Genomic DNA, 26,579 nt, shown 5'->3' on the forward strand with positions numbered 1-26,579 from the left:
CCTATAATTGTTTTTAGTCATTACATCTGTTCTTTTTTTTCCCTCCTTTTTTCCTTCTTTTACTGGCTTCTTTGCTTCTGAATATTGTATATAATTCTTTTTCGTCTCCACTGTTACTATATCAGTTAAACTAATTTCTAACATTTTTGGTAGTTGGCCTAAGGTTTGCAGTATACATTTGTTAAGCAAACTAAGCCCATTTTTAAATAATACTGTACCATTTGATATGTAATAATGTTACCTTAGAGTATTGCTGGGTCTTCTATCCCTTCCCTTATGACTTTGCTCATTCTTTTTTTCCATTGATCATAATCACACAATGCATTTCTGTTATTACTGTTGAAACAATTTTCTTTTAGATCAATTAAAAATAAGGAAAATAAAATAGAATATTTATTTTATTTTTTAAATGTTTGTTCATTCATTTATTTATTTAAAATAATCTCTACATCCAATTTGGGGCTCTAACTCATGACCTCGGGATTGAAAGTTGAATGCTCTTCTAACTGAGGCAGCCAAGCTTCCCCCAAAATATTTTATTTTAACTTCTTTTATTCCTTCTCTCTCTTCTTGTGGTTATGTTGATCTGGGTTTATGACATATCACTTTTCTTCTCTCTGAAGAGCTTTTAATATTTCTTGCAGCACAGACAGTTGGTAACACACTGCCTTAGTCTTTGCTTATCTGAGAGTGTTTTTGTTTGTTGTTTTTCTGGTCTTACTTTTGAAGGACAGTTTTGGTGGAAATAGAATTTTAGGTTGGTATTTTTCTTTCAGTGCTATAAATATTTCACTCTGCTCTCTTCTTGCTTCTATAATTTCTGAAGGGAAGTCAGACCTGATTCTTGTTCTTTTTTTTAATAATAAATTTATTTTTTATTAGTGTTCAATTTGCCAACATACAGAATAACACCCAGTGCTCATCCTGTCAAGTGCCCACCTCAGCGCCCGCCACCCAGTCATCCCCACCCCCCGCCCTCCTCCCCTTTCACCACCCTTAGTTCATTTCCCAGAGTTAGGAGTCTTCCATGTTCTGTCTCCCTTTCTGATATTTCCCACTTATTTTTTCTCCTTTCCCCTTTATTCCCTTTCACTATTATTTATATTCCCCAAATGAATGAGACCACATCATGTTTGTCCTTCTCCGATTGACTTATTTCACTCAGCATAATGCCCTCCAGTTCCATCCACATCAAAGCAAATGGTGGGTATTTGTCATGATTCTTGTTCTTGCTCCTGTCTTGATACAACATTTTCTGCCCTCTCTGGCTTTTTTCAAAAATTTCACTGTGTCTTCGATTTTTGCAATTGACTGTGATATGACTAGGTGTACTTTTTTGGGGTATTTATTCTGCTTTATGTTCTCTGAGCTCCCTGAATCTGTAGTTTGGTGTCTGTCTCAACCATTCTTGCTTCAAATATCTTTTTTTTGCCCTGTTCTCCCTTCTCCTTCCAGGATTCCTATTATGCATTATGTTATATAATTTTAAATTATCCTACAGTTCTTGGATGTTCTGTTCTGTTTGTGGGGTTTTATTTCTCTTTTTTTCTGTTTGTGTTTTAGTTTGGGAACTTCCTGTCAAACTCTTCAGGCTCCCTGCTTTTTTTTGCTGCCTGTGCTCAGTCTGCTGGTGAGCCTGACAAAGGCATTCTTCATTCTTTAGCAAGTTTTTTACTCTACAATTTTATTTGATTCTTTCTTTAAAATTCCATCTCTCTGCTGATATAACCTGTGTGCTCTTGCAATTTTGTCTGCTTTTTCCATTAGGGTCTTTAACACGTTCATCATAATTATTGTAAATTGCCTGTCTGATAATTCCAGTATCGGTGTCCTGTCTGAGTTTTGTTTTGATGCTTGTTGTCCTTTCAGATTCTGATTTTTCTTGCCTTTTGGCATGCTTTGTGGGTTTTTCATTGCTCTATTGGGTGTGAGAACTAAGGTGAAAGGTCTCTGGTGTGAGGTTTTGCGTCGTAGATCTGGCTAGAAGCTGAATTGTGTTCATTGTGTGCTGACACTGTAGGCGTGAGAGGCTTCAGTTCCTCTAGGGTCCTGTTTTCATCTGCCCTGTGGGTCTTTGGGGTTTTCTTCTTGAGTAGGTCCATTTCAGCTGTGCTCATTGTGATTGTATGGGACTTTGTTAATGGGCCATAGTGTAAGTGTCAGGGGCAGGAGAAGATTCTGTGCTCTTAGGATTAACCCTCAGTCTTCTAGCAGGCCAGTGCACCCAGCCTGGTCCAGTGTTTCTAAGCTATTTTGTCCCTCCTGGGTGAGCTGAGGAAGATGCAAGGCTGGAGTCAGGTCACTGCCCTTCCTCGGGGCCTGCCGGATGGGTCTGTGTCATGAGGACTGCTCCCAGAATTCTTCACTTGGTAACTATTCCCCTGTCCTGAGCTGAAAATGGGCTTTTCTGGCCTCTTTGCTATGAGAACGGTGGGATTCCTGGGGGTGGGAGTGGGGAAGGGTCAAACCCACAAAAATGTAGGGGTTCCCTCAAGACTGCTCCTAGAGGTTTCTTTTCCACTCTTCAGCTAGTTCGTACTCAGCCCCCAGCAATTCATGAAAATCCCCAAGCAGGTGTTCCTATCAATGGTGGCCCTGATATTCTCCCCCTGATGAGCAGATCATGGCTGTGAATCTCTTTGTCTCACCTGTCTCCAGATTTTGGAGGATTGGTTTGCCCTGTGACCCATTTTCTGATGGTTGCAAGAAGTGCTGGATTCTTGGTTTGTCCAGCATTTTCTTGGGAGGATGTGACCAACAGTTTTCCTGTACGGTACATGTTAAACAGGAGCTAAGCCTCAGACTGCCATCCTCAGAGTTTTATGCCCACATGTGCTCTGCTTCCTTCCTCTTGTTTGGTCATCTACAAGCCCTATGAAGACATGGCCATGGTAGTGGTGTGGGCACCGACGGGCACAGGGCTCTCCCTGCAGTGTGAAGCCGCCCACTGTTGTGTTTATGGGCTTTGACTTTCCAACCTATAAGTAAAATGTAATAAGTCCTCCAGCTTCCCTTCCAGCTTTGACTCTAAATTCTGTTTCTTATAGATGACTTAGAATAGCTTGCAAGGTATACTGTGTAGGTTGTGTGTTCAGAATTCTCAGTTGACTGATAACCTTTGCACCATTAAGCAGAAAATAATTATCTGGATAATCTTTGCATGGATTGTTTCACTTCTCTGTCATCTATGGGCCATGATATAATTGGTTTCCAGATATTAGGCCTTCAAATATTTGTGAAAAAAACTTACAGTGAATGACTGGGATAGAATATTTCCAGGAAATATTTGATTTAAATGTTAGTGTTTAAAAATGAAGTATAAAAGACACCAGACACAGAAGGTCACTTATTGTGTTACCTCATGTATACAGGATAGCCAGCATAGGTAAAACCACAGAGACAGAATGCAGATTGCCGGTTGCCAGGAACTGGACAGGGGGAGGGGTGGCAAATTCCTGTTTAATGTGTAATGTGTTTTATTTTGGGGTGATGGAAGTATTTTGGAACTGAAAGTGCTGATTGCACAACATTGTGAACGTAGTAAATGCCACTGAATCGTTCACTTTAAAATGGTTAATTTTATGTTATGTGAATTTCACTTCAATAAAAGATATATAGTACATTAAAAATTCAAAAATCTAGCGGTACAAAAACTTTTATAGTGCAAATCAATTCTTTCTCCTGCCCCAGGCATTTAGCTGCCAATCAGTTTCTTTCATGTACTTGCGCCCCAGCCCCCTCACGTCCCGTTTTAAATGGGAAATACTGCATATTGCTTTTTGCTACTTAATCTGGAGATTTTTTTTTTTTTTCCTTATTGGCACATAAAATCTACCTTCTTCCTTTTCAAACTGCATAGTCAAAGGAACTATTTCTAAGTTCTTTAAAGTTGGTGTATGTTTTATCTCACCATTCTAATTTTTTTCCCCCTTTGGTCATGCCTCTACTATAACAGGCTTCTTTTTTTTTTTTTTTTTTTTTTTTTTTTTTTTTTTAACAGGCTTCTTATTTTGTGCCTAATTCAGTATCCAGTTGGGTAAATCAGTCAGCTCTTTGTGTGAGCAGGTTTAAAGCTAAAAATCAGCTTCATTTTTATGAGTCATTTCTCAGAATCAGGAATGATGGTGGAATTAGCCAAATGCCTTTTATCACAAGAGAATTTTTAAAAAAACAACTCTCTTAATTAATTGATAGTCAATGAGCCAATGAATTTGTTCCATAGCTAATTTCACAAATGTCTTCATTATTGGAGAAGGTATTTTATTTTCCCCCAGAGAAGACAAATGTGGAATAACTAACTGCAGGACAGCTCTAAAGGGATGCCTGTGGGGCCTTCTGTCCCCCAGCGTGCATGACCATTAGTGTACAATGCCTGTAGACAGAGATGGCTTTCTTGAAGCAGGACAAGACCTCTATTCATATTAAAGTCAAACAAATTGCATATGCGAAAATCTCCACTTATCTTGGCTGTTCCAGCTGAAATGCATAGAACTATGTTGATTTGGGGAATAGTAACTTGCATGTTGGGCAGCAGCTAAAAGAAATTGTCAACTTGGAAAGACTGGGGAGAAGCAGGATTGCCTTTGGATTACTTTGTGTCTGTGTGTAAGGAGTTATAGGTAAGTGGGGGGGGGGGGGTTCGTGAGCACAGTTCTGTGCTGATGACTAGTTGGCACCAAGTCTAAAAGTGCATTCATTGTGGAGAGGAGAGAAAGACTAGGAGAAGGAGGAGCTTCCATTAACTAATCCCTGTGGAGATGTCAGAGCAGGCCCTGCACCAAGGATTTGCATTGCGCATTTAGCAATGCAAAGCAGGGGGGCCTTTTGGTGGGATTTTAATGCAGAGTTGTGATATGTTGTACTTAACGTGATTTTTCATGAGGCCAAACAAAAATAATAATTTTTTTCTCATCAAAGATCTTTAGCTCAATGGAGCACCTGGGTGTCTCAGCAGTTGAGCATCTGACTTCAGTTCAGGATGTGATCCCGCAGTCCTGGGATCGAGTCCCACATCGGGCTTCCTGCGTGGAGCCTGCTTCTTCCTCTGCCTCTGCCTCTCTCTCTCTCTCTCTCTCTGTGTCTCTCGTGAATAAATAAACAAAATCTTAAAAACAAAAATCTCTAGCTCAAAAAAAATCTTTAGCTCTAAAAACTGAGAGTTATAAATGCAGAAGTTAAAAAAAATCAATTAGGAATAAAATGGAAAGTAAAATTCCCTTTAGTCTAAATTGATTATCAACAGGTTTTTCCTTTTTCTACATTCTTCTAGAAAAATTATGTGTGAGTGTCTTACTTAAAGTTATGTTTCCAAATTGGGTTGTTGTATGAATTGTTTTGTGTTATGTTTTTTTATTTGCCGTTATGTTGTAGACATTTCTTCATACCAGCCCCTCCAGGTTCAGCTCATTCTTGACTTGCATGGATAACACTACAGTATTTATTCACATTGTCCCTCTTGATGGACATTTCAGTGGCTTTCTAGTGTGGCTCTTACAAAGAATGTCACCAAGAATATGTTTTTCATATGTAGGAAATATTTTTGACAGTCTATCTGTAGAGTAAATACTCAGGGTAGCACATGTGGGTCAAAGGTATACATGTGTTTTATATATGTATCTTTAAAGATTCATTTATTTGAGAGAGAGAGCAAGCGAGTGGGGGGACAGGCAGAGGGCTCCATACCCAGAGCAGAGCCCCATGTGGGGCTCGATCCATGACTCTGAGATAATGACCTGAGCCAAAATCCAGTCAGATGCTTAACTGACTGAGCCAGTCAGGCCCCTCTGCATGTTTTATATTAGGAACTATTTCCAAATAATTTTATAAATGGCACCCATTATACTCCTAAAAAATAAATGAAAGTTCCTATTACACCACACTCAACAATACAACAATATTGAGTTCTTGAACAGCCATGTTGAATTTTTAATCATTGTTGATCTGATGGCATCTTTTTTCTTACTTAATTTTGAAGTTTGCTTTGGAAGGTCTGCCCTGCTTCTGGGTTATAAATAATTTAGGCAATTTATGCTTTTTTTTTTTTTTTTTCTTTTTTTGGTAACAGGTTGTAGTTTTACCTTTAGGCATTGTTAGGAAACAAGCCTGATTTTTTCCCAGTTGTAGCCTTTGTCCCAATGCTAGTTAATGAAGCACCGGTCTTTCCCCAATCATTTGGAGACAATGCAAAGAAGTATTTAAAGTATCATGTAGAAGATGCCGAGGGGGAGAGGGGTACATGCAGGAGCTCTGCTCTGGATGGACTCAGGCTGCCCCGACCGGCTTCTGACCACAGACCAGGGATCTCCTGTCCTCTCTTGCATGAGCACAGCTCTTGTGCAGCGTCTATGCTCTTGCCTGTGTTGCACTTGCCACTGAGTCTGCCAACATATCTGTCACTGTGGGGTTGATACCTCTTTCTCCTCCTTGCTGCTTCTAGATCACTGTTTCTCTTCTTCCCTAAACATCCCTTGCTCCCTTGAGACACGCATTTCAGACTCCCATCCCCATTCCCTCTTGTTTGAGTCTTCTGACCTATGCCCTCCCTCATCCCTCCTCTATGCCCCCTGAGGATTTTACCAGTATATCCACTGCTTTTGCCATTTGTTCATCTACACAGAAAATCATTCTGAAACTGGGATCCTGTTTCTCCCTAGACCTGCTTTCCAGTCATCTTGTCTTCCATCTGATGTCTCCTGTCTATTTCCAGAGGGATACCTCGTGATTGTGACATCTGGACATCCAGCACCCACTCTGATCACCATCCTCCCTCTAGTCTTTTTTGCACCTGGTCTTCAGAAACATTTGTCCCCACTGGACCATCAGTCCTGTTTCCTTTTCGGTGTTCACTGCCCCCTTACATTCTCACTGTCTTTCCTTCCATGGTTACCTGGCAAAACCCAGCTTTAGCTAAAACACAGTTTTCTGCTACTGTATGCTAGCCCATGAGCTTCTCCGTGGGGCTGGGGGATGCTCATCCTGGCCCCTTGCCTCCCTGTTTCTGACCACAGTGCTCCCTCAGCAGGGTCCAGCAGCCCTGAGGTTTATGAGTGTATGTATGTGTATATATATAATGTCTGAGTGGATGTATATATGCGTGTGTATAATACCTGAGTGTATACATGTATATATGTGATATCTGAGTCTATGTATATACATATAATACCTGAGTATATATGTATAATATGAATATATACATGTATGTATATAATATCTGAGTGTATATATGTGTGTGTATATAATATCTGAGTCTATTTTAACAAACTTCTAAAGGTTTTGAATGCTTATCCCTAACCCTATTTTTTTTAGTGATTCCAGCTGTTTTTTGGTGAATTAATTTAACAAGGAATACCCTTACATGTAGCTCTCCAATAGGACCCATTTATGTATTGGCAGACATACAGTTGGTGAAAGGAATAAATGAGTGGAATAACTTCTGCAATGCATATTTTTGTACCAGATTGGCTTTTTCAGGTTATCCCAAATAACCAAGTCTTCTGTTCATAATTTGATATACTGTCTAAGTTCATATAAAGGAGTGAATTCATGAAATTATATTGAAGTGAAATTGAAATTACCACAGGGGCATACTCATGAGATGAGAAGATTCATCCCATGCTTTAGTATATCATATTTACTTCAAATTATAAGCTACCTCAAGTGACAGAAAACTACTAAAAGTAGTTTTTTCTTTGGGCACTTAAAGGGTAATGTGTGGATATGAAGATTCGTACAACGTCTGAACTCCTTGAGAGCAAGGCCATATCCCACCCATTTAAAAAAAAGAAATTTTTTTTTTTTTTTATTTTAGAGGGTGAGGGCAGAGGGAGAGAGAGAATCTCAAGCAGACTCCCGTCTGAGCGCAGAGCCTGATGGGAGGCTCAGTCTCAGGACCTGGAGAGCATGACCTGAACCGAAATTACAAGTCAGGTGCTTAACTGATTGAGCCACCCAGGAGCCCCACATCCCATCCATTTTTTTTTTTTTTTTTTGGTAATCTCTACCCCTAGCATGGGGCTTGAACTCAGGACCCTAAGATCAAAGAGGAAGCATATCAAGAGTCTCCCGCTTCTCTGAGCCAGCCAGGCGCCCCACATTCCATCCATTTTTGTAGCACTCCTACCCGGTATCTCAGCAGATGGTAGGAGTGAAAAAAAAGGTTGATAGCTGAATATTTACCATTGGTGTTTCGGCTCCACCACGACATGTGCATTCCTGGTGCTCTGCGGCACTGTGCGCTAACAATAGCAGGGCTTGTGGGGAAATGTCAGGACAGGGACCAACCACTCACACTCCCTGCAGCTTTGTAGACAGGGCACTGCGAAGAGCAGAGCTCGCCACCGGGTAAGTGAGCGGCGGCTGGAGGCTGCCACGGCCCGCACCCCGCGTGGATGGACAAGCCACCGTGGGCAGTGCTGCAGCACTATCACTGCTGCCTGGTTGTTGCGCTGGGGCAGTGCAGGTGCAGGCCAGCTCCCTGCCAGTGGGGCTCCGGGGAAGTGAGGTCAGGGGGTTTTGCAACCTGCCAACAAACTGAAAGCCACACGGGCTCATGGCACACCCTCTGGGTCGAGAGCTCTGCATGCAGCCTCCCTTTATAACTCTTGTTAAAAGGCAGCTAGAAAAGTCTCCTGTTGCCTGAGCTCCAGCTGAGCAGAGAGCTTTTCCTTCCTGCTGAAGATGATAATTCTATCCACTGGATCTTCTTATCTGGGAAAAGTGGCAGACGCAGGTTGTAAGAGAGACTGTATTCTGTTGTGTTTTGTTGGAAGGGTCTGAATTTATTGCCAAGTAAAGGCAGAGAATAGATTTGCAAAATTGTGACCAGGTTTTCTGGAGGCTGTGTCTGGATGCGTTCAGGACCGAGGAGGTGCCGCTTTCCGCAGGTGAAGAGGCTTGCTGTGTGCAAGAGCCAGCGGTCTGGGGGCAGGTGCAAGTCTCAGCCTTAACGTGGAAGGCTTTGCACTCAGGAGCCCGGTCCTGAGCAGTGCAGGGGAGTTCCCTGGCCCAGGCCGCGCGTGGGAACGCTTGCCGTGTTAGGCAAAGCGAGGAAGGAATAGCTGTGGGTTTAGCCACTGGGACGTATCTCATGCCTATCAGATTTAAGCATCTGCTGCTCTCTGATGCCCCTCTTTGAAGGGACGAGAAAAACGGAATTGATTTTGTTCTTTGCTCCCTGACCATACGCCTAAAAATAAGTCAAGTTCAAATGTTGGCGTTACGTTCCGAGCAGACACTGTGCTTGAGAAGAGTTTGGGAAATTCAGGGGCTATCTTGCCTTACTTTTTAAAAAACTTTTTCCAGTGATGTTTCTCTCTCTCTCTCTCTAAGTTTATTTGTTTAAGCAATCTTTACACCCAACGTGGGGCTTGAACTCATGATCCCAAAACCAAGAACCACACATTCCACCAACTGAGCCACCCAGGTGCCCCTGATGTTTCTTTTTTAATAATAGTTTCATCGAGGTACAATTCACTATTTTAGAGTATAGTTGACCCTCAGACAACATAGGTTTGAACTGCACGGTCCACTTATACGCATATTTTTTTCTCAATAAATATATACAGTTCTGTGAGTGTATTTTCTCTTCCTCAGGATTTTAACAGCATTTCCTTTTCTCTATGGTACTTTATAAGATTACAGTATGTAATGCACCTAACATACAAAATTTGTGTTAATCGAATGTCAGATGCTTTTATGTGCTTAGTGGACATTTGAATATCTTTTTTGAAGAAATGTCTATTAATACGTTTGCCCACTTTTGACTTGGGTTATTTGTCTTTTTACTATTGAGCTGTGTGGGTTCTTTATATCATCTAGATAGATCCGAGGTCCCTGTTGGGTGTAGGTTTTGTATGTATTTTCTCTTTTGTGGGTTGTTTTTTACTTGTGATGTTTTTGGCCACAGAAAATTTTATTTTATCTTACTATTATTTTTTTAAATATTTTATTTATTTATTCATGAGAGATAGAGAGAGAGAGAGAGAGAGAGAGAGAGAGGGGCAGAGACACAGGCAGAGGGAGAAATAGGCTCCATGCAGGGAGCCTCATGCGGGACTCGTTCCCGGGACCCCAGTATCATGCCCTGGGCTGAAGGCAGGCGCTAAACTGCCAAGCCACCCAGGGATCCCCAGACATATGAAATTTTAAATTTTAGTATTTTTTTATTGTTTGTGCTTTTAGTGACATATCTAAGAAACTAGTACCTAATCTAAGGTCACAAAGATTTACTCCTATATTTTTCTCTTAAGCGTTGCATAATTTTAGCTCTTACCCTGAGGTCTGACCTATTGTAAAAGGTATAAGGTCAGGACGCCTCGATGGCTCAGTGGGTTGAGTGTCTGCCTTTGGCTCAGGCCCTGATCCCGGGATCCTGGATCGAGTCCCACATCGGGTTCCTTGTGGGGAGCCTGCTTCTGTCTCTGCCTCTCTCTCTCTCTCTGTGTCTCTCATGAATAAATAAAATCTTAAAAAAAAAGAAAGGTATAAGGTCTGTCTTGTGACTATTCTTGGTGTGTATGTATTTGTCACTTACCCTTTAAAACGTCACGGCATTCTTGTCGACAATCAATTACCCATTAATGTCTGGGTTTATTTCTGGACTGGTCCATTCTAACCCAGTGATCTGTAGGTCTGTCCTTAGGCCAGTGCCACACCATCTTTTTTGTTTTTTTTTTAAAGAATTTATTTCTTTATTTCTTTATTTCTTGGAGTTCAATTTGCCAACATATAGCATAACACCCAGTGCTCATCCCATCAAGTGCCCCCTCAGTACCCATCACCCAGTCACCCCCATCCCCCGCCCTCCTCCCTTTCCACCACCCCTTGTTCGTTTCCCAGAGTTAGGGGTCTCTTATATACTGTCTCCCTCTCTGATATTTCCCACTCATTTTCTCTCCTTTCCCCTTTATTCCCTTTCACTGTTTTTTATATTTCCCAAATGAATGAGACCATATAATGTTTGTCCTTCTCCGATTGACTTACTTCACTCAGCATAATACCCTCCAGGTCCATCCACATCGAAGCAAATGGTGGGTATTTGTCGTTTCTAATGGCTGAGGAATATTCCATTGTATACATAGACCACAGCTTCTCTATCCATCATCTTTCGATGGACACCGAGGCTCCTTCCACAGTTTGGCTATTGTGGACATTGCTGCTAGAAACATCAGGGTGCAGGTGTCCCGGCATCTGTATCACTGTATCTGTATCTTTGGGGTAAATCCCCAACAGTGCAATTGCTGGGTCGTAGGGCAGGTCTATTTTTAACTCTTTGAGGAACCTCCACACAGTTTTCCAGAGTGGCTGCACCAGTTCACATTCCCACCAACAGTGTAAGAGGGTTCCCCTTTCTCCATATCCTCTCCAACATGTGTGGTTTCCTGCCTTGTTAATTTTCCCCATTCTCACTGGTGTGAGGTGGGATCTCATAGTGCTACACCATCTTGATTACTATAGCTTCTTCTTCTTCTTCTTCTTCTTCTTCTTCTTCTTCTTCTTCTTCTTCCTTCTTCTTCTTCTTCTTCTTCTTCTTCTTCTTCTTCTTCTTCTTCTTTTCTTCTTTTTGACATCAGGGAGCATGACTCCTCCAACTTTGCATTTCTTTTTCATTGTTCTTGTGGCTCTTCGAAGTCTCTTAGGTTTCTTTCTTTCTTTCTTTCTTTCTTTCTTTCTTTCTTTCTTTCTTTCTTTCTTTTCATAGAGATGCAGAGAGAGAGAGAGGCAGAGACACAGGCAGAAGGAGAAGCAGGCTCCATGCAGAGAGCCTGACGTGGGACTCCATCCACGGTCTCCAGGATCACGCCCTGGGCTGCAGGCGGTGCTAAACCACTGCGCCACCAGGGCTGCCCGTCTCTTAGGTTTCTACCCGAATTTCAGAATCAGCTTGTCAATTTCCAAACAACAAGAAAAAGGAGAAACTGGTTTTTGAAAGGACATTACATTGAACCCGAGGATCAAGTTGCTATCCTAACAGCGTATCTTTCAACCCGTGTGTGCAGAATGTCTGTTTATTTAGGTCTTTGGATTCTCATACTGATGTTTTGGTAGTTTCTGCTGTACAGGTCTTGCACATCTTTTGTTAAATTTATTTGTAAATATCGTATTCTTTTTGATACTGTTCTAAAACAGGTCTCTTTTAACAGCATACTTTAAAAAATCCATTCTACCCATTTCTGCCCTTTGATTGGAGTGTTTAGACCATTTTATATAATTACCGATAAGGTAGAAATTATGCCTACTGTTTTGCTGCTTGTTTCCCATGAGTCCTGTGTCTTTTCTGTTCCTTTATTCCTCTGTTGTACCTACTTTTATGCTAAGTAGTTTCCAGTGGACCATGGTAATTCAGTTGTTTATTTTTTAATATATATTTGAATGATTTTCTTAGCGGGGTTACCTTAGGGATTATAATTAACATAGTCTTGACTTATTTTTAAGCTTGTCAGTGGACCCGAATCTGTCCCTAGAGGAATCCAATTGGGAGAAATCTGATGACTATGACGGGGGGAGGACAGAAGGGAACACCTTCTGAGAATGATCTGTGTGGGTTGGTTTATCTGTTAACTGTTTGGTGGAATTTGGTTTATCCCACAAACCTCTCCAGTGAACTTAGATACTTCCCAAATATTTGATCTGATAGAATTTTTAGTAATCATATCAAGAGCCTTCCTTCCTGGCCCGGAGATTTGAAAGGTCAGTTCTGGGGTGATTGGAGGTCAGCACGGTGGTCCTCGCTTCCTCCTCCTGCAACCTGCTGTCTGAGCTGTGCTCTCCTCACGTTTCCCAGGTGCCGAGCACCCTACGGGGTCTGCTACGCTCCCGATCCCCAGGTCTAGAGGGACCCCAGTGCCCAGGACCCTGTCCCACGGCTCCTTATGGACGGCCTGTCATGAAGAGAGGAACCAGCTGAATGCACAAAAGCCCATCAGGACACCAGGATTTGACCAGAAGACAGTTCCTCTCCTCCCCTCAGGACTTCTCGGAGGTAATTTTGAATTTGGAAAATGAAGGCTTGAAAACTTTCGTTTATGACTTAGTAGAATCTCAGCCAGTGGGAAGACTATCCCGCTGCCTGGGTGGATTTTTCTCTACCTCTTGAGCTACATCATGTTAAGCAGTTACCGAGTACACTTCTGAATTAATTTTAAGGATGATTCTTGACATATTATGTTAAGCTGTTATAGTAATTAATATTTTATGAAGATTTCCACACGGGTCCTCATTTACTGCTTATAGCAAGCTGTGGGGTTGATATTGCTAGTGTCATGTTGTACATCAGGAAACAGGTCTAGAAGATGTATGCAGGGTCTCACTGATTCATTAATTCGTCGAGAACCTAAGGGCTGTGCTCCTGCGTTGTGCCAGATGCCGTTTTATTTTATTTTTTTAAAGATTTTATTCATTTATTTGAGACCTAGAGGAGAGAGAGAGCGAGAGAGAGAGGGAGAGAGAGCACATGGAGGAGGGGCAGAGGCAGAGGGAGAAGCAGGGAGCCTGACGTGGAGCTCGATCCCAGGACCCCGAGATCATGACCTGAGTGTAGGGTAGATGAGCCACCGACTGAGCCACCCAGGTGTCCCGCCGGGTGCTGCTCTAACTCAGGACACACAGTGAACACAGCAGACACAAACCCCTGCTTCCATGGCAGTATGAGTGGAGGATGGGGGTGGGGACGGGCACAGAGACAGGCCACAGGCAGCTGACAGCGTGAAGAAGGAAATTACATGTTTCGTGACAAGGCATGAATATTGTGGAGGAAAGGAAAAGTAGACCAAGTTTAAGAGGGTGGGGCAGGTGACAGTTTTAAAGGGAGTGGTCAGGAAGGCGTCAGTAAGAAGTTAACGTTTGAACACGGATTTAAGGAGTTGTGCTAACTAACCACTTAGCGTCTGGGACGAGAGCATTGTAGTTAAAAGGAAAGGAAGGTGCAGAGGTCCACAGGCGTGTTGGAGAAACACCAGGGAGGCAGGGCGGCTGGAGGGGAACCAGGTGGTCAGGAGGTAGCAGGGATCTGAGCATGTCTATCTGCAGGCTGTTGGGGAATTCTAGTTTGGATGATGGGAAGTCAGTGCCGGGTACTAAGCAGAGAAGGGACAGGATCTGCATTCCATTTTAACAGGCTCATTCTGGCCTCTGTGTTGATACAGGATGTAGGGGGTGGGGGATGAGGATAGCCGAGGAGACCATTTAGAGGCCCATAGAGAAATCCATTATACTAATTCAGAGAAGACATAATGGTGGCTTGCTCCACTGGTGGCCGTGGAAGTAGTGAAAAGTGGTCACATCGGGATACAGTTTGATGACAGAGTCCTTGAGATGTCCTATGGGTGTGGGGTGGTGATAGGAAGGGACAAGTCTGTAGGTACATCAACGATTTTAGCTGGTGTAAGTAGACAGAGTTGTTACCCGTGAGACGGGCAAGTCCGCAGGTAGAGTTGGGGTACAGAGAGGGATTAGAATTGAGTTTTGAGCACTTTGAGGGAGTCTTAGAGATGCGGAGTGACGGTGGTATATAGATCCTCCTGCTGAGGCCTGTGATCTGAGCTGGAGTTTAATGGGAGCCTTGGGCCTGTGGACGGCCTTTAGAGGAAGAAGATCAGATGAGATCCCAGGGAAAGGAGGGCTTTGAGGCCGGGGCCCTGTGACATTTGTAGCCCTAAGAAGAGGAGGAGACAGCAAAGGAGACCAGGCAGGAACAGCCAGAGATGTACAGGGAGACCGAGCGGGTGGCATCTGGGAAGCTTCATGAAGTCATCTAGGAGCCAGGGGCTTACAAGCTGATGGTCCAGGTGGGATGAGCGCTGAGAGCCCTCTTGGGTCAACGCCATGCGGGTCCTTGGTGGCTCTGGTGAGAAGAGTAAAAAGACACGGGGGTCTGGTGACCGTGGCAACAGAAAAGCGCCGTTGGAGTGGGTAGAGAGGGACGGATGGAGGGGAGGGGTTGGAGAAACAGATTGTTGACAACTGTTTTGAGAAGCTTTGCTGCCAAGGGAGCAGAATATGGGGTGGTGTCTGCTGGGTAACGAAGGCCAAGAGACTTAATTTTCAGTGGGAAGCATTAGCATCACACTTGCGTGCTGGTGGCAGTGAGTCAGTAGAGAGTGAAAAATTGATAATGCAGGGCGGGGGGTTGTGGCAATCGTTTCTCGAGCCGGTGAGAGGTGCATCTGTGTACACGCATACCTGCTTGAGGAGGCGGGCAGGTAAATGTGTGGGGTGGGGGATAGGCTGGCGAGATTCGTGGGTGCCCAGGCGTGCCGCTCACTCAGCAGGCTTCTTCTGATTGCTTATATTTTCTTTGTGAAATAGGAGACAGGGTGGCCAGCTGAGAGTGCTGCAGTGGAGGAGAGGTTGCACATTTGGGAAGACAGGGGGAGGCGTGAAGAGCCCTTTAGCACGAGTGGTCACGTCAGTGTGATCATGTGTTTCTTTAGACAGCTCTGCTGGGGACTCGAAGGCACCCAGTAGGTCAAGAATTGAATTCTTGTTTGGCTGAGCAGAGATGGAGATGGGGTGCAGAGTGACCATGTGTATGCAGGAGGCAGGTGGCCCTGGGCAGACGGATCTGCAGGCGGTGATGCAGGGGCTAGCGAGAAAGAGCCTGGGCTGGATGGAGATGGGTGGAGGAGGTGCTGAGGAGGGTCAGCACTGTCCGGTCAGGGGTCCTGAGTGGTTGAGGGACACAGGTGCTGGGCTGCAGTCACGCAGGGACCCTGGGTAGAGGGCCTTCTGCAGGCCCTGGCTCCTCGTTACTCAGCCTGGCTTCTGCTGTTGGACTTCAGAGCGAGCAGCCACGAGGCCCCTGGAGTGATGCTGGGAGTGCACACTGCTTTGCTGAGGCAGAGCGAGGTGTGCGGAGGTGTGCAGGCCCTCCTCACCGCGGAAAGGAAAGAGGAAACGTGGACGTTGACATTTGCAGCTCCCCCTCCCCTTCTTCACATGCCTTGGAAACTATGTGTGTGCTCACCTTTTGTTTTTTAACCTTAACCTTAACACTTGAGGGTTACTGCATCTACTTGTGCAGTGCACGTACTGGCGCAGAGGCCCAGAGCGTGTGCTCAGGTGTGCGGGAGCCGGCAACACTCCCTGGAGAAGAGGCGCCGTGAGGCTGCGTGCAACCGGCCTTTCTTCCTGCCCACGCGCACCTCCCAGGACGTTCTGTTCGGGAGTCTCTGTCTCCAGCAAATTCCGAGAGCTGGGAAATGGCTTCACAGTCACAAAAAATTCATGTTGAAGAGGCCAGAATGCCAGAAAATGACATTCCAGCACAAGCAGAGATATTTTTAAATGTTTGGGATTTATAAAGAGAAACAGTCTTCATGGGATCTAAACCTCCCCCGATTCACACTTCTGTGATTGAAGTAGCTAAATCCGAAAGATAATTCTGGTTGGTTTTTTCCGTCCAGTGGAGACTGTCATTGGTGGGAAAAGATGTCCTGGGCTGAGAGCCCCCCCGCCGAGCCGCGCCCTCCCCGCCCCGGGGCCTTGGCCGTGACCGGGGAAGGGCTGGCGCTGACCGCGTGCCTCTGCTCAGCCCGGGCTGGTGAAGCGTTAGGGCAGAGGGCGTTCAAAACACTAACTAGAACCGAAAATCCCAGTAGCCTGCTCCTGTGCCATCGGTTTCAGAGCAGCCGAGGGGGTTCAATGAGCAGTATTTTTAGAAAATGGCAAGTTAAAGATGCTGTTGTGAGCTGCTGTGGCTGGAAGCTCTGTGCAAATCAGTCCTAGCGACCGCATTTTCCACTTGTAGCTCCGTCGCGTTGCCCTCTCTTTGTATTTATTTTTGTTCTCTTCTCATTTGTTTGAGAGCTTGGGCGGCTCTGGTATCCCTGCTGCTCTGCGGGCTCCACAGGCAGCGGCGTGTGGCCTGGGCACGACCTGAGGGGCGCTCTGGGTTTCCACCTGCCGGGCGCGGGGGCCGGAGGGGCGAGAGGGAGACAGGGCGCGTTCCTGGGGGCACAGGCCTCTCTGGACGGTCAGCTGGCATCCGGGCTTGGGGAGCATCCGGGCTTGGGGAGCATCCGTCCGTGCAAGGCCATGTGCTGGGGCCCGGGGGGTGGGGGGTGCAGAAAGGGAAGGCATCTCAGCGTTACTGTTTTCCTTTGACTGATGTTCATGAGCTGACCACGTGGAACTCCAGTCCCAGTCCCAGGATGGAGGCGATGAGGAGTGGCTGCTGAGCCTGGGAAGTTGCCCTGGTGACTGGGACGGGGACAGTGGGGGAGGACAGAGGTGTCAGGAGCCACTGTGGGCTGGACCCTGAACACCCGGAGTTAGCGTCTATTCTGGGGCTGAACCATTAACATTAACATTTGTGAAAGGTAGTGATAGGATTTTAAAAAAAAAATGTGTCCTGGATGGATACATTGCAAGCTGTTGTGCTTCCAATACTAAGAGAAGATTGGAGGCTGCCAGAAGAGTCGAAAAGGAAAAGTTTGATCATGTGACCTAACAAAATTAAGGGAAATCCCTCCCCATGATTTTAAAAACATCCTGCTTTTTTTTTGTTGTTGTTATTCCTAAAAGCCTAACAACAGAGCTTCGTAGACACATGCCTACACAGTTAGCAAAGAAATCCCGTGCCTTCCCTTGTACTTAGAGTTGCATAAATAACTTATGATCCTAGCTACCTGTAACATTGCTTGATTAAATATCAATGAGGAAACCATTAGTATCGGGTCATTGTAATTTATTATAAAACGGATAACATAACTCAATTACCTCAATCTCATTTTCATTCTGACTTTACTGGTTTTAATAATTGATTTTATGAGTCTGTTCCATAATTGATTTCTAGTGTCTTAAAAAGTATCAACCCATGTTTTTGAATTTAATAATAAGGGGATAGCAAGGAAGTCTGATTGGCTGATTAGTTTGGCAGTGAAAGGGCCTGAGAAGTCTCTTAAGTTATTAGAAGAACTTAAATATGCACAGGCCTGCGATTGAAGCATTGTTGTAATAAAATCGTGCATTGGTAAGTGCGTAGTGGAAGGTACATTAAACTGAAAGGTGCATTAAAATTTATATTTTTTCAAATTCTTTCTGAATATGTTGGTTTAAACAAGGTGCCTCTAAGAGAAAAAGTCATGAGTGCAATTAAGACATGTCTTCAAAAAAAAAAAAAGAAAACAAAAAACAAAAAACATGTCTTCAGCCTTAGTGCACTGTTTTGATGCACTTCCCAGAAGTTGGGCCTTGAGTGATTGATGATTAATGTCTTGGTAATTCGTTTTCTTAGGGATCAGGTGGTTTCCCAAGCTTTTCTTTGGTAGGAAGATCCAGTGATGAAACTGTTGGCCGATCACTAAAACAAGCTTTTATTTTATAATTATTTTTGCACTTTATTATTATTATTCTTTGCACCTCTTCCACATGATTTTGGCATATATGTGGAAGAGGTGCCAAAAATTGAGTTTCACTTTTATATACACCATCTGTTCTCAGGTATGTACTTAATGTTCAAAATTATCCTGAACGGGTGCTTCATGGGCACCTGAAGATCTCTTGAGCCCCGGTGGTAACCGTGCCCAGCTGTGGCAGGGGCCGTATATATTGAAATCTAACGAGTTACTTGCAGAGTTTAGGACTACCACTGTGAAGACCACGAATGGGCAGGGTTGGTGTATAGGGGAGGAGGGGTGCTAGTGGGCTTTGGGCATCTGTCCCCAGAAGGGATGGCCACACAAGGTGTCCACACAGTACTGTGCCATTTTGTTCTGGATCCTCTTTGTCCAGTCCAAGTGCAACACCATGGTATAAGCTGACGTGAACACCAGAGGACAGAACCTTATCACCCTCCCCACCCCCCACTCCCGCCCCTAGGCAGGAAAATCAAAGGCAACATAGGGTTTTGAAAGATTGGAACGGAGAGCATTCTGTGATTTCTTCACCGGATGAGTAAGTGAATGTGAAGATTAACAAGAAACAGGATGTTTTGTATGTAAATTATTTCAAGATGGGGAAGAAGTCATATTTCATAATCTTTGAAGAGGGTGCTAGCCTGGAGAAGGCATTTCGCAATACTTTTTAAATAAAGGAATCAAAAAAGCTTCCAGTAGACTAGAGAATAAATCCAAAGTGCCTGGTCTGAGGAAGATTCTTGTTCCGTTGTAGGACAGGATGTGAAGGCCGGCCTCTAAACTAAGGATTATGAAATCATGGATGTTAAGAGCTGGTATTGGAGTTGAATGTGGACTTCTGGAGCCTAGAGCTGCGTCTCTAGGGGTGGAGATGGAGGCGTGGGGAGCCTGTGGATATCATCCAGGCCTTCTTCCATTCAGAGATCTGGCCACCAGCTCAGCTAGACCATCCATGCTCTCTTTAAATTTATTGATGGTGATGCGACAGTGGTCTTTTTTTTTTTTTTTTAAGATTTTATTTATTTATTCATGAGAGACACAGAGAGAGAGAGGCAGAGACACAGGCAGAGGGAGAAGCAGGTTCCCTGTGAGGAGCCGGATGCAGGACTTGATCCCAAGACCCGGGGTCACGACCTGAGCTGAAGGCAGATGCTCAACCACTGCGAGACCCAGGTGCCCAACGGTGTTCTTTCTGAATCCCTCCAGGATCTGTCTTTGCTCTTAATCTCAGACTTTGAGTTTTCAGAGTTTACCAGGTAAGCTGGCTACTTACTTTTAAAATAAATACACACACATAGTAAAATCATTAAAACTATAGAGAGGATATTAAATACCAGTTTAAAAATGCCTATGCCTGTTTTCCCCAGAGAAAACCAGTATGAATTTTTTTTTTATTTACCCATCTAGAAAAATTTAGTGCTCATGAGAAGATACCTTTTTATTTTTATTTTGAAGATTTATTTATTTTGAAGATGTATTTATTTATTAATTTTAAAGAGAGAGAGCAGAGCGAGCAGGCGGTGGGAGGGGCAGAGGGAGAGAGACTCCTGAAGCAGACTCTCATCTGGGTACGGATCTGGTGCAGGGTTCCATCCCAAGGTCCCCAAGATCATGACCTGAGCTGAAATCAAGAGGTGGCCACTTAACCGACTGAGGCACCCAGGTGCCCCAGAAGATAACTCTTTTAAAATCTAAACCAGATAAGCCATTGGACTGTTCCAAAGAGGACTTTTAAAGAAACGTCGGGCAGCACGTGATACCTAGGACTCCCCATGTATGTGTGTCACGAAGCACAAGTCCTGAACATCCATGAGCCGGTCTCTTCCCTAAAGTCATTATCCACCCAGGGGGCATCCCTGGGAACGTTCCCCACCCCGTCTGGTCTGACTGCCCTCACGTCCCACCCTCCCCTGCAGCACCTTCTCATCCCCCATCACTGGTTCAGGTGGTCTCTGTCTCTCCCTAAACTGTATAGAATTTTACTCTTAGAAATGGGGTCAGGCTGTGAGTAGACCGGTGTGCTCCGTGCTCCATTTCTACAATTTGACCATGTTGCTGTGTGTGGCTGTACGTATTCGTCTACCCCTTACAGAACAGGAGATGATGTGACCCCGAGCAATCCGTGGTCTTCCTGCCAGTGGATGCTGGGTGAGCTTTGCTGTATTATTGGCATAAAACATTCTGCTTTTGCTATTTTGGCAAAAGCTATTTTGCTATTCTTGTTTCTTCTCGATTATCTACTTAGGAGGAGCCTCTGGGCCTGAAGAAAGGCTAATTCATGATCAACCTTACAAGAAAATGTAGGGATTTGGGAAGCAGTTACACCAGTTTGCATTGTCACCAACAGTGAACGGGTTTCTTGTGAGATCCACGCTTGTCTTATCCCAACACCTGGTGTTCTTAGGCTTCTAGTTTTTGCAAAGTTAACAGTAAAGCGAGCGTAGTGTGTCCAGGGTACTGAGCTTTCTGCATGCTTCATCACCACCTTGTCCTCTGTTGTAAAAAGACCTTTCCTCTCCTTCCTTTGGTCTCGTTTTCTGTTGAATTGGGTGTGTTCTCATTGATTTGAAACCTTCTTAAAATGTTCTGAAGACTAATGTTGTTGGCTTCATATGTTAAAATATCACTTCCCAGCCTGTGCCATATATTTTCACAAGGTGTCTTTTGATGAAAAGATTTTCTGGATTTTAGGGTATTTAGTGTGTCATCCTTGCCCATTTATAGTAGGGCCTTTCATTTTCATTGTAAGATGCACTTCTGCATCCTGAGGTCAGAAGTTACTTTTATATTTTCCTTTTCCAGTTTTAACATTATGTGGAGTTTATTTTGGTGTGTGATGTAGGAATCCAATATGATTTTTGTCCATAGGAAAAATAATTTACCCAGCACCATCTACCAAATAATACTTTTTTTCTAGCTGATCTGAAATACATGTTCTGTAATGTGTTCAGTTTTTATATGTGCATGGGTTTGTTTCTGTGTCTTCTCCATTTATTGTTTGTTAATTTGCCTACCTCTGTATCACTGCAACATGCTATTTTTAAAAATTATTTAATTTAGTTAATTTATTTGAGAAAGAGAGCACAAGCAGAGGGAGGGGTAGGGGGAGAGGGAGAAGCAGACTCTCCATGGAGCAGGGAGCCTGATGTGGGACTTGATCCCAGGACCCTGAGATCACGACCTGAGCTGGAGGCAGATGCTTCACTGACCAAGACACCCAGGCACCCCATCATGCTCTTAATTATTGTAGCTCTCTTTTAAGACTTGATATTTGGCCCTCTCACCTTATTCCTCTAATTCATTGGTATTTGGCTGTACTCAGGCTTTGGCCTTCTGTAGAAATTTTAAAGTTAATTTATGAAACAACAACACCCCAATTATAAGAGTAAAACCTGTTGGGCATCTGCTTGAATTGCATTAATTCTATACGTCTGTTTAGAAAGAATTTACCCTTTTTTATATTGAGTCCTATTTATGAACATTGTATCATTGTCTATGTTTGTCTTCACAAATGTTTTTTGGTAGTTCTATACTTTTCTGTGTGCTGTCCTAGGTACATGCATGTTGCATGTGTTCATTTGCTCCTAGGCACCTTAGTTTGGATGCTTTTGGAGATGGCATCTTTGCTGGGGTATAAAAATGTCATTGACATTTGTATGTTGAGCTTGCATTTAGCCACTCTCCCAAGCCTTCAGTATTTCTAATATTTTGTCCGTAGATATCTCCTTATATAAAAAGTCATGTGTGACTAAATAAAGTATTGGTTATTCCTTTTCAATTTGCCTGTTTTCTTATCTTCCTGTTTGAGTTTGGGCCCTTACTACAATATTACATTGAAGTAATGGAAGATGTCCTTTCCTTGCCTTTGATTTCTAAAATGAATGTTCTAATTTGATTAAAAGTGATGTTACTGTTGCTTTTTTTTTTTTTTTTTTAATGTTCCCTATTAGGTTAAGGAAGTTCCCTTATGTTTCTGTTTTGCAGAGTTGTGTCTTATGTTTTTGATCATACATGCATATTGAGTTTTATAAAAGGCTGTTCTGCATCTGTTAGGATGACCTTATGGTTTCTACTGTTTTCCTCTTACTGTGTTAGAGTAAATGTATTATTCCAATGGTAAACTCTCTTGTATTCCTAGGGTAAATCTAGCTAGTTCAACCTTATGGATTTTTCCCCACTAATGCAATTCTGATACACATCTGGATTCTATTTGGTCTTACTTTGTTTAATTTTTTTTTTCTTTACTCATGAGTCAGTTTGTCTATATTTTCCCTGACTCTAACTGCTTTTGTCTGATGTAGAAAGTTTTATTTTTTTTTTCTTTTCTTCCTATTCCTTGCATGATTTGAATTATCTGCTCTTGAAATTTTGGTAGTGTTCAGCTGAAGACCAGATCTAGTGCTTTCCTTGTTGGAAGATTTCTATCTGCTCAAGTTTTTTTTTTTTTTTTTAGGGTTTATAAAATTATTTGAACTCCTTTTTGAGCCAGTTTTCTTAAATTATATTTTTCTAGGAGTATATTTAATATTCCCTATTTTCAACTTAAAATCAGTACAAAATTATTCATTCACTTTTAAGTCTCTGCTATTTGTGTTTCATTACAAATATCATTTATTGGGCCACATCTGTTTTTTTTTTTCTTGACCAACTTGCCAAAGAGTTCATTTTTATTTTAAAAGCAAAATACCTTTGCCTTTGTTGACTCTATTTTAACCTTGTGTTTTACTTTTATCTCTAACAGGTATTTCCTTCTACTCTGTTTATTCTATAGTTGCTTTCCTGAATTACTAAGCTTCAGACAGCTCAATAATTTTTAGTCTTCTTTTTAATATTAATGAAGCATTTAAGATGATGAATTTCCCTCTCTGTACTGCTTTAATGCCATCTTAACTTTTGTTAAATAATATTCTCATCATTGTTCTGTACTTTCTTCTAAGCCCATGAATTATTAAGCCTTTGACAGTTTTCAAAGTTGGGGGCTCTTCATTATTGACGGTGGTCTTGACTGCATTGATGTGAGATGGTCCATGTGATAATACCACTATTTGAAATTTGAGGAGTCATTTTTTATGACCCTGTGTGTTGTTCGGTTTTCTGAATGTTCCGTGTAGTTTTGTGAAGTTTGTGAATTTGTAGTTTGCTGATTCTAAGATTTACATGTTTATTAAATTTAGATTAATAGTGCTTTTTCTGTCTTCCATATTTTTACAAATTTTGTATGTGCGTTATATTAGGTTATAATGAATTTTCCCTTGGATGGTGTATATGCCATTTTTGTCAGTAACTATATCAATTTTGCTTTTTATATTTTGTAGCTATTCGATGTATACAAATTTAGAATTATTCTAGCTTAATAATGAAGTGGACTTGTGGTGTTGTGTAGTTACTTTCTTTTTTCTAGTTAGGCTTTTTGTTTTAAATTCTAATTTTTCCAATAACTTTCTTTTGGTTAGCATTTCCCTGTTTCACCTTTCTCTGTCCTTTGACTTCCAATCTTTCCAGTTTCTCAAGATTTGATGTATCTTCCTCTCTTTGTACAATTCAGTTTTATCATTTCTTTGTTTCAGCTGTCAAGCTTAATCCATCTATTTCTTATGATCTTTAGTATATTTGGATTTTATCTCCCAAACTATTTTTATACTCTTTTCTTACTTTCCTTTTAAGTGCATGTTCATGTCTTTGTATTCTTACTGCATCTTTTCCTTTTATAATTTGGCAGTTATACATTCTGTTTCTTTTATCTTAGTGGATACTGCTGAAATTTTACCATATACTATACATAAAGTCTAAGATAATTATCTTAGACTCGGTCTAAGATAAACTCTTTAAACTCCTCGGTCTTTAAAATGCACAAACCTTTAGAACACCGTGATTGACTTAGACTTATAAGCTATGTGTGCTTTTTTTGTTGTTTTGCTTTGTTTTAATATTCTAACTGGGCTTTGGTTATTTTCCAGTGTGAGAGACCATTATAGAATCTAATTCATCATATTGAGAGGAGTAGCTGTTTCTTATTTTTGTTTTAAAGTAATTACGTCTTTGTTGCTACTAAAGGTATAGTCTCTGGGGTCCTAAAGCCATTTCAGTATTGGGAGTATCCCAGGGGGTGCTAACCCTTCTGCTGCAGGAAGGTTTTCATGACTCCTGTGTAGATTGTCAGTGGAGTGTGTGCAACAAATATTAGTGTAAACACGTATTTATTGGTCAGTTTGGACTAGGTGGATGATCCAGATCTAAACTGCATGTAAAGAGAGCTCTGCTCCTTCATATACTTTGCAAACATAAAGAAAGAACGTAACAGCATTAAAATTATTATCAGCAAGGTATTGTAGATTTTTGTAATTCTATAATTTGATTTTACATTTATTTCTTAATAGTGTATCAACATGTATAAGGAGACTCACACCATTACCGCCCACAAACTAAAAGGCCAATAGTCTCTCTCCCTCTCTCTCTCTCTATATATATATATTTTTTTTTTTTTTCTTTTTTTTAGGAAACCTCTTTGTCCCATGTTTTTCTCAGGGACTTAAAATTCTGGTACACATCAGAGTTTCATTATTAAATGTGTTTATTAGGTGTCTGTGGCACTATGCCAGACCCTATTAGGGTCAGATCAGATGTGCCTTTTCTCCTGAATGTTTCATTGTATGGCAACACCCATGTGTCTGGTTATAGAATTGTAGGACGTTCAGCTCAAAGGAGATGATGGAACTCTGCGCTACAGTGGTTTACAAAACTTGTTTTGGGGAGGTGGTGGTGCAGTGGCCCTTTCTTCAAATCAGTCTCACGAAAGGCCAATGTCTTAATAAGTGGAAATAAAGGGCAGAGCAGACTCAGGGTGGAACAAGCTCGGGACACCTGTAGCCCACACTAAGGGTGCTTGGCCTTGGCCTCCAGGGAAAGCCAGGGAGCTGCAGAGCCCACCAGCACTCCTTTGCATTAACCCCTATATTTCATCAGAAGAGAAGCTGGAAGCTCCAAAGGGGCCCTGGGTTGGCTGGTGGCTGGGCCAGAGTCCATGTCTTCATGGCCCCTTCTGGGCCCCTGCAGCCACCAGCTCCTTCCCACAACCAGGTAGAGTTGCTGCTCCACGTGGAGCCGACAAGGACATGATTTACACATTTCCACTTTGAATTATTTCTTCAAATCCGGGTCATGTCTGTCTAGGTCCTTTGCTTGCGTGACCCCAGTTTTCCAGCCAGACTTGCAGTGTCTTCTAATTCCCAACCCTGGGCCTGCTGTGGGCTTCCCGGGGAGCCTGCCAGCCCAAGGAGGAGCCAGTCGAGAGTCCCGTAACAGGGACGTGGTGACAGAGAGACTGGTCTCTTCTCTTGCCTTTTGTCTGCTTCAGGCTCTTGCTTGTCTTCTCACTGCTGGTCGCAGAGGGATCCGTTCTTTCAAGCCGACAGACCACATGCTATTTCTGTGCTGTAAATTTCCAAAGCTGCTTCCCCGTCCACCTCTCCACAACCACACACTGGAATAAGCAGTGTGTTTGCAGCTATAATCAGCACACTTAAATACTAGTTAAATTCAGAGTGAGCAAAAAATCCGTACAGCTCTCGACTCCAGAAGAAGCTATAAAAATACCACGTGGCTGTGGGCCCTCTGAGACCTTCGACAATGAGGTGATCCCTCTAAACCGTTTTAAGGTTTATGGGGTGTTCCAAAATAGCCCAGATTACATGTTAAGGGGGCTCTGATTCATGGAGACTTGTGTCTGACACCAAGGAGCCTTGGCTGCCGACTGGCAGCTTCCTAGAGTCTGTCCCCCTGAGGTCAGACACACAGTCCGAGCCGATTATTTTCCTGTAAAGTCCCTGAGGACAACACCTTCCATAATCGTCCCTGTGTCCTCAGTGTCTGGTGCGGTGGTTGTGGGCGGCTGAGCTGCAGTCAGAGGTGTTCGGGGCCCCTGGCTCCCCGCCTGACGGCTCCCGTGCATGTGCCGCTGGTGCTTTCCCTGCGCCCGTGTGCACGTTCTCTCCCCTCCCCCCTCCCCGCGACCCCTGCGCAGGTGGCAGTGGACGCGGCAGCGCCCAGGCTTGCAGGGCAGCGGGGGTAGGAAGTGCCCAAGCGCGCAGGAACCCGCTCGCTCTTGGCTCCTGAGTCCGGCTCGGCTGAATGTGACGCCCAGATGCTTTCCGTTTCCCTCTTGCTCTATCCACGTAGATCCTCGCACATGCGTGTTCTGATCTCCTGGCCCCCCGGGCGCACTGCTCA

The 26,579-nt window shown here is 43.2% G+C and overlaps 1 protein-coding gene across 2 annotated transcripts in view; it reads left to right on the forward strand.

Annotated features, from left to right (window-relative positions):
* Window positions 1-26,579, forward strand: part of RNF144A (ring finger protein 144A) — a 117,783-nt gene that overhangs the window by 15,629 nt on the left and 75,575 nt on the right. For both annotated transcript variants that reach the window (XM_049095373.1, XM_025454740.3), the window contains exon 2: window positions 12,782-12,979. In XM_049095373.1, the coding sequence (XP_048951330.1) occupies window positions 12,782-12,979 (198 nt within the window). The remainder of the gene's footprint in view (window positions 1-12,781; window positions 12,980-26,579) is intronic.

This window comes from Canis lupus, chromosome 17 (assembly GCF_003254725.2).
Source record: "Canis lupus dingo isolate Sandy chromosome 17, ASM325472v2, whole genome shotgun sequence".
NCBI classification, from domain to species: domain Eukaryota; kingdom Metazoa; phylum Chordata; class Mammalia; order Carnivora; family Canidae; genus Canis; species Canis lupus.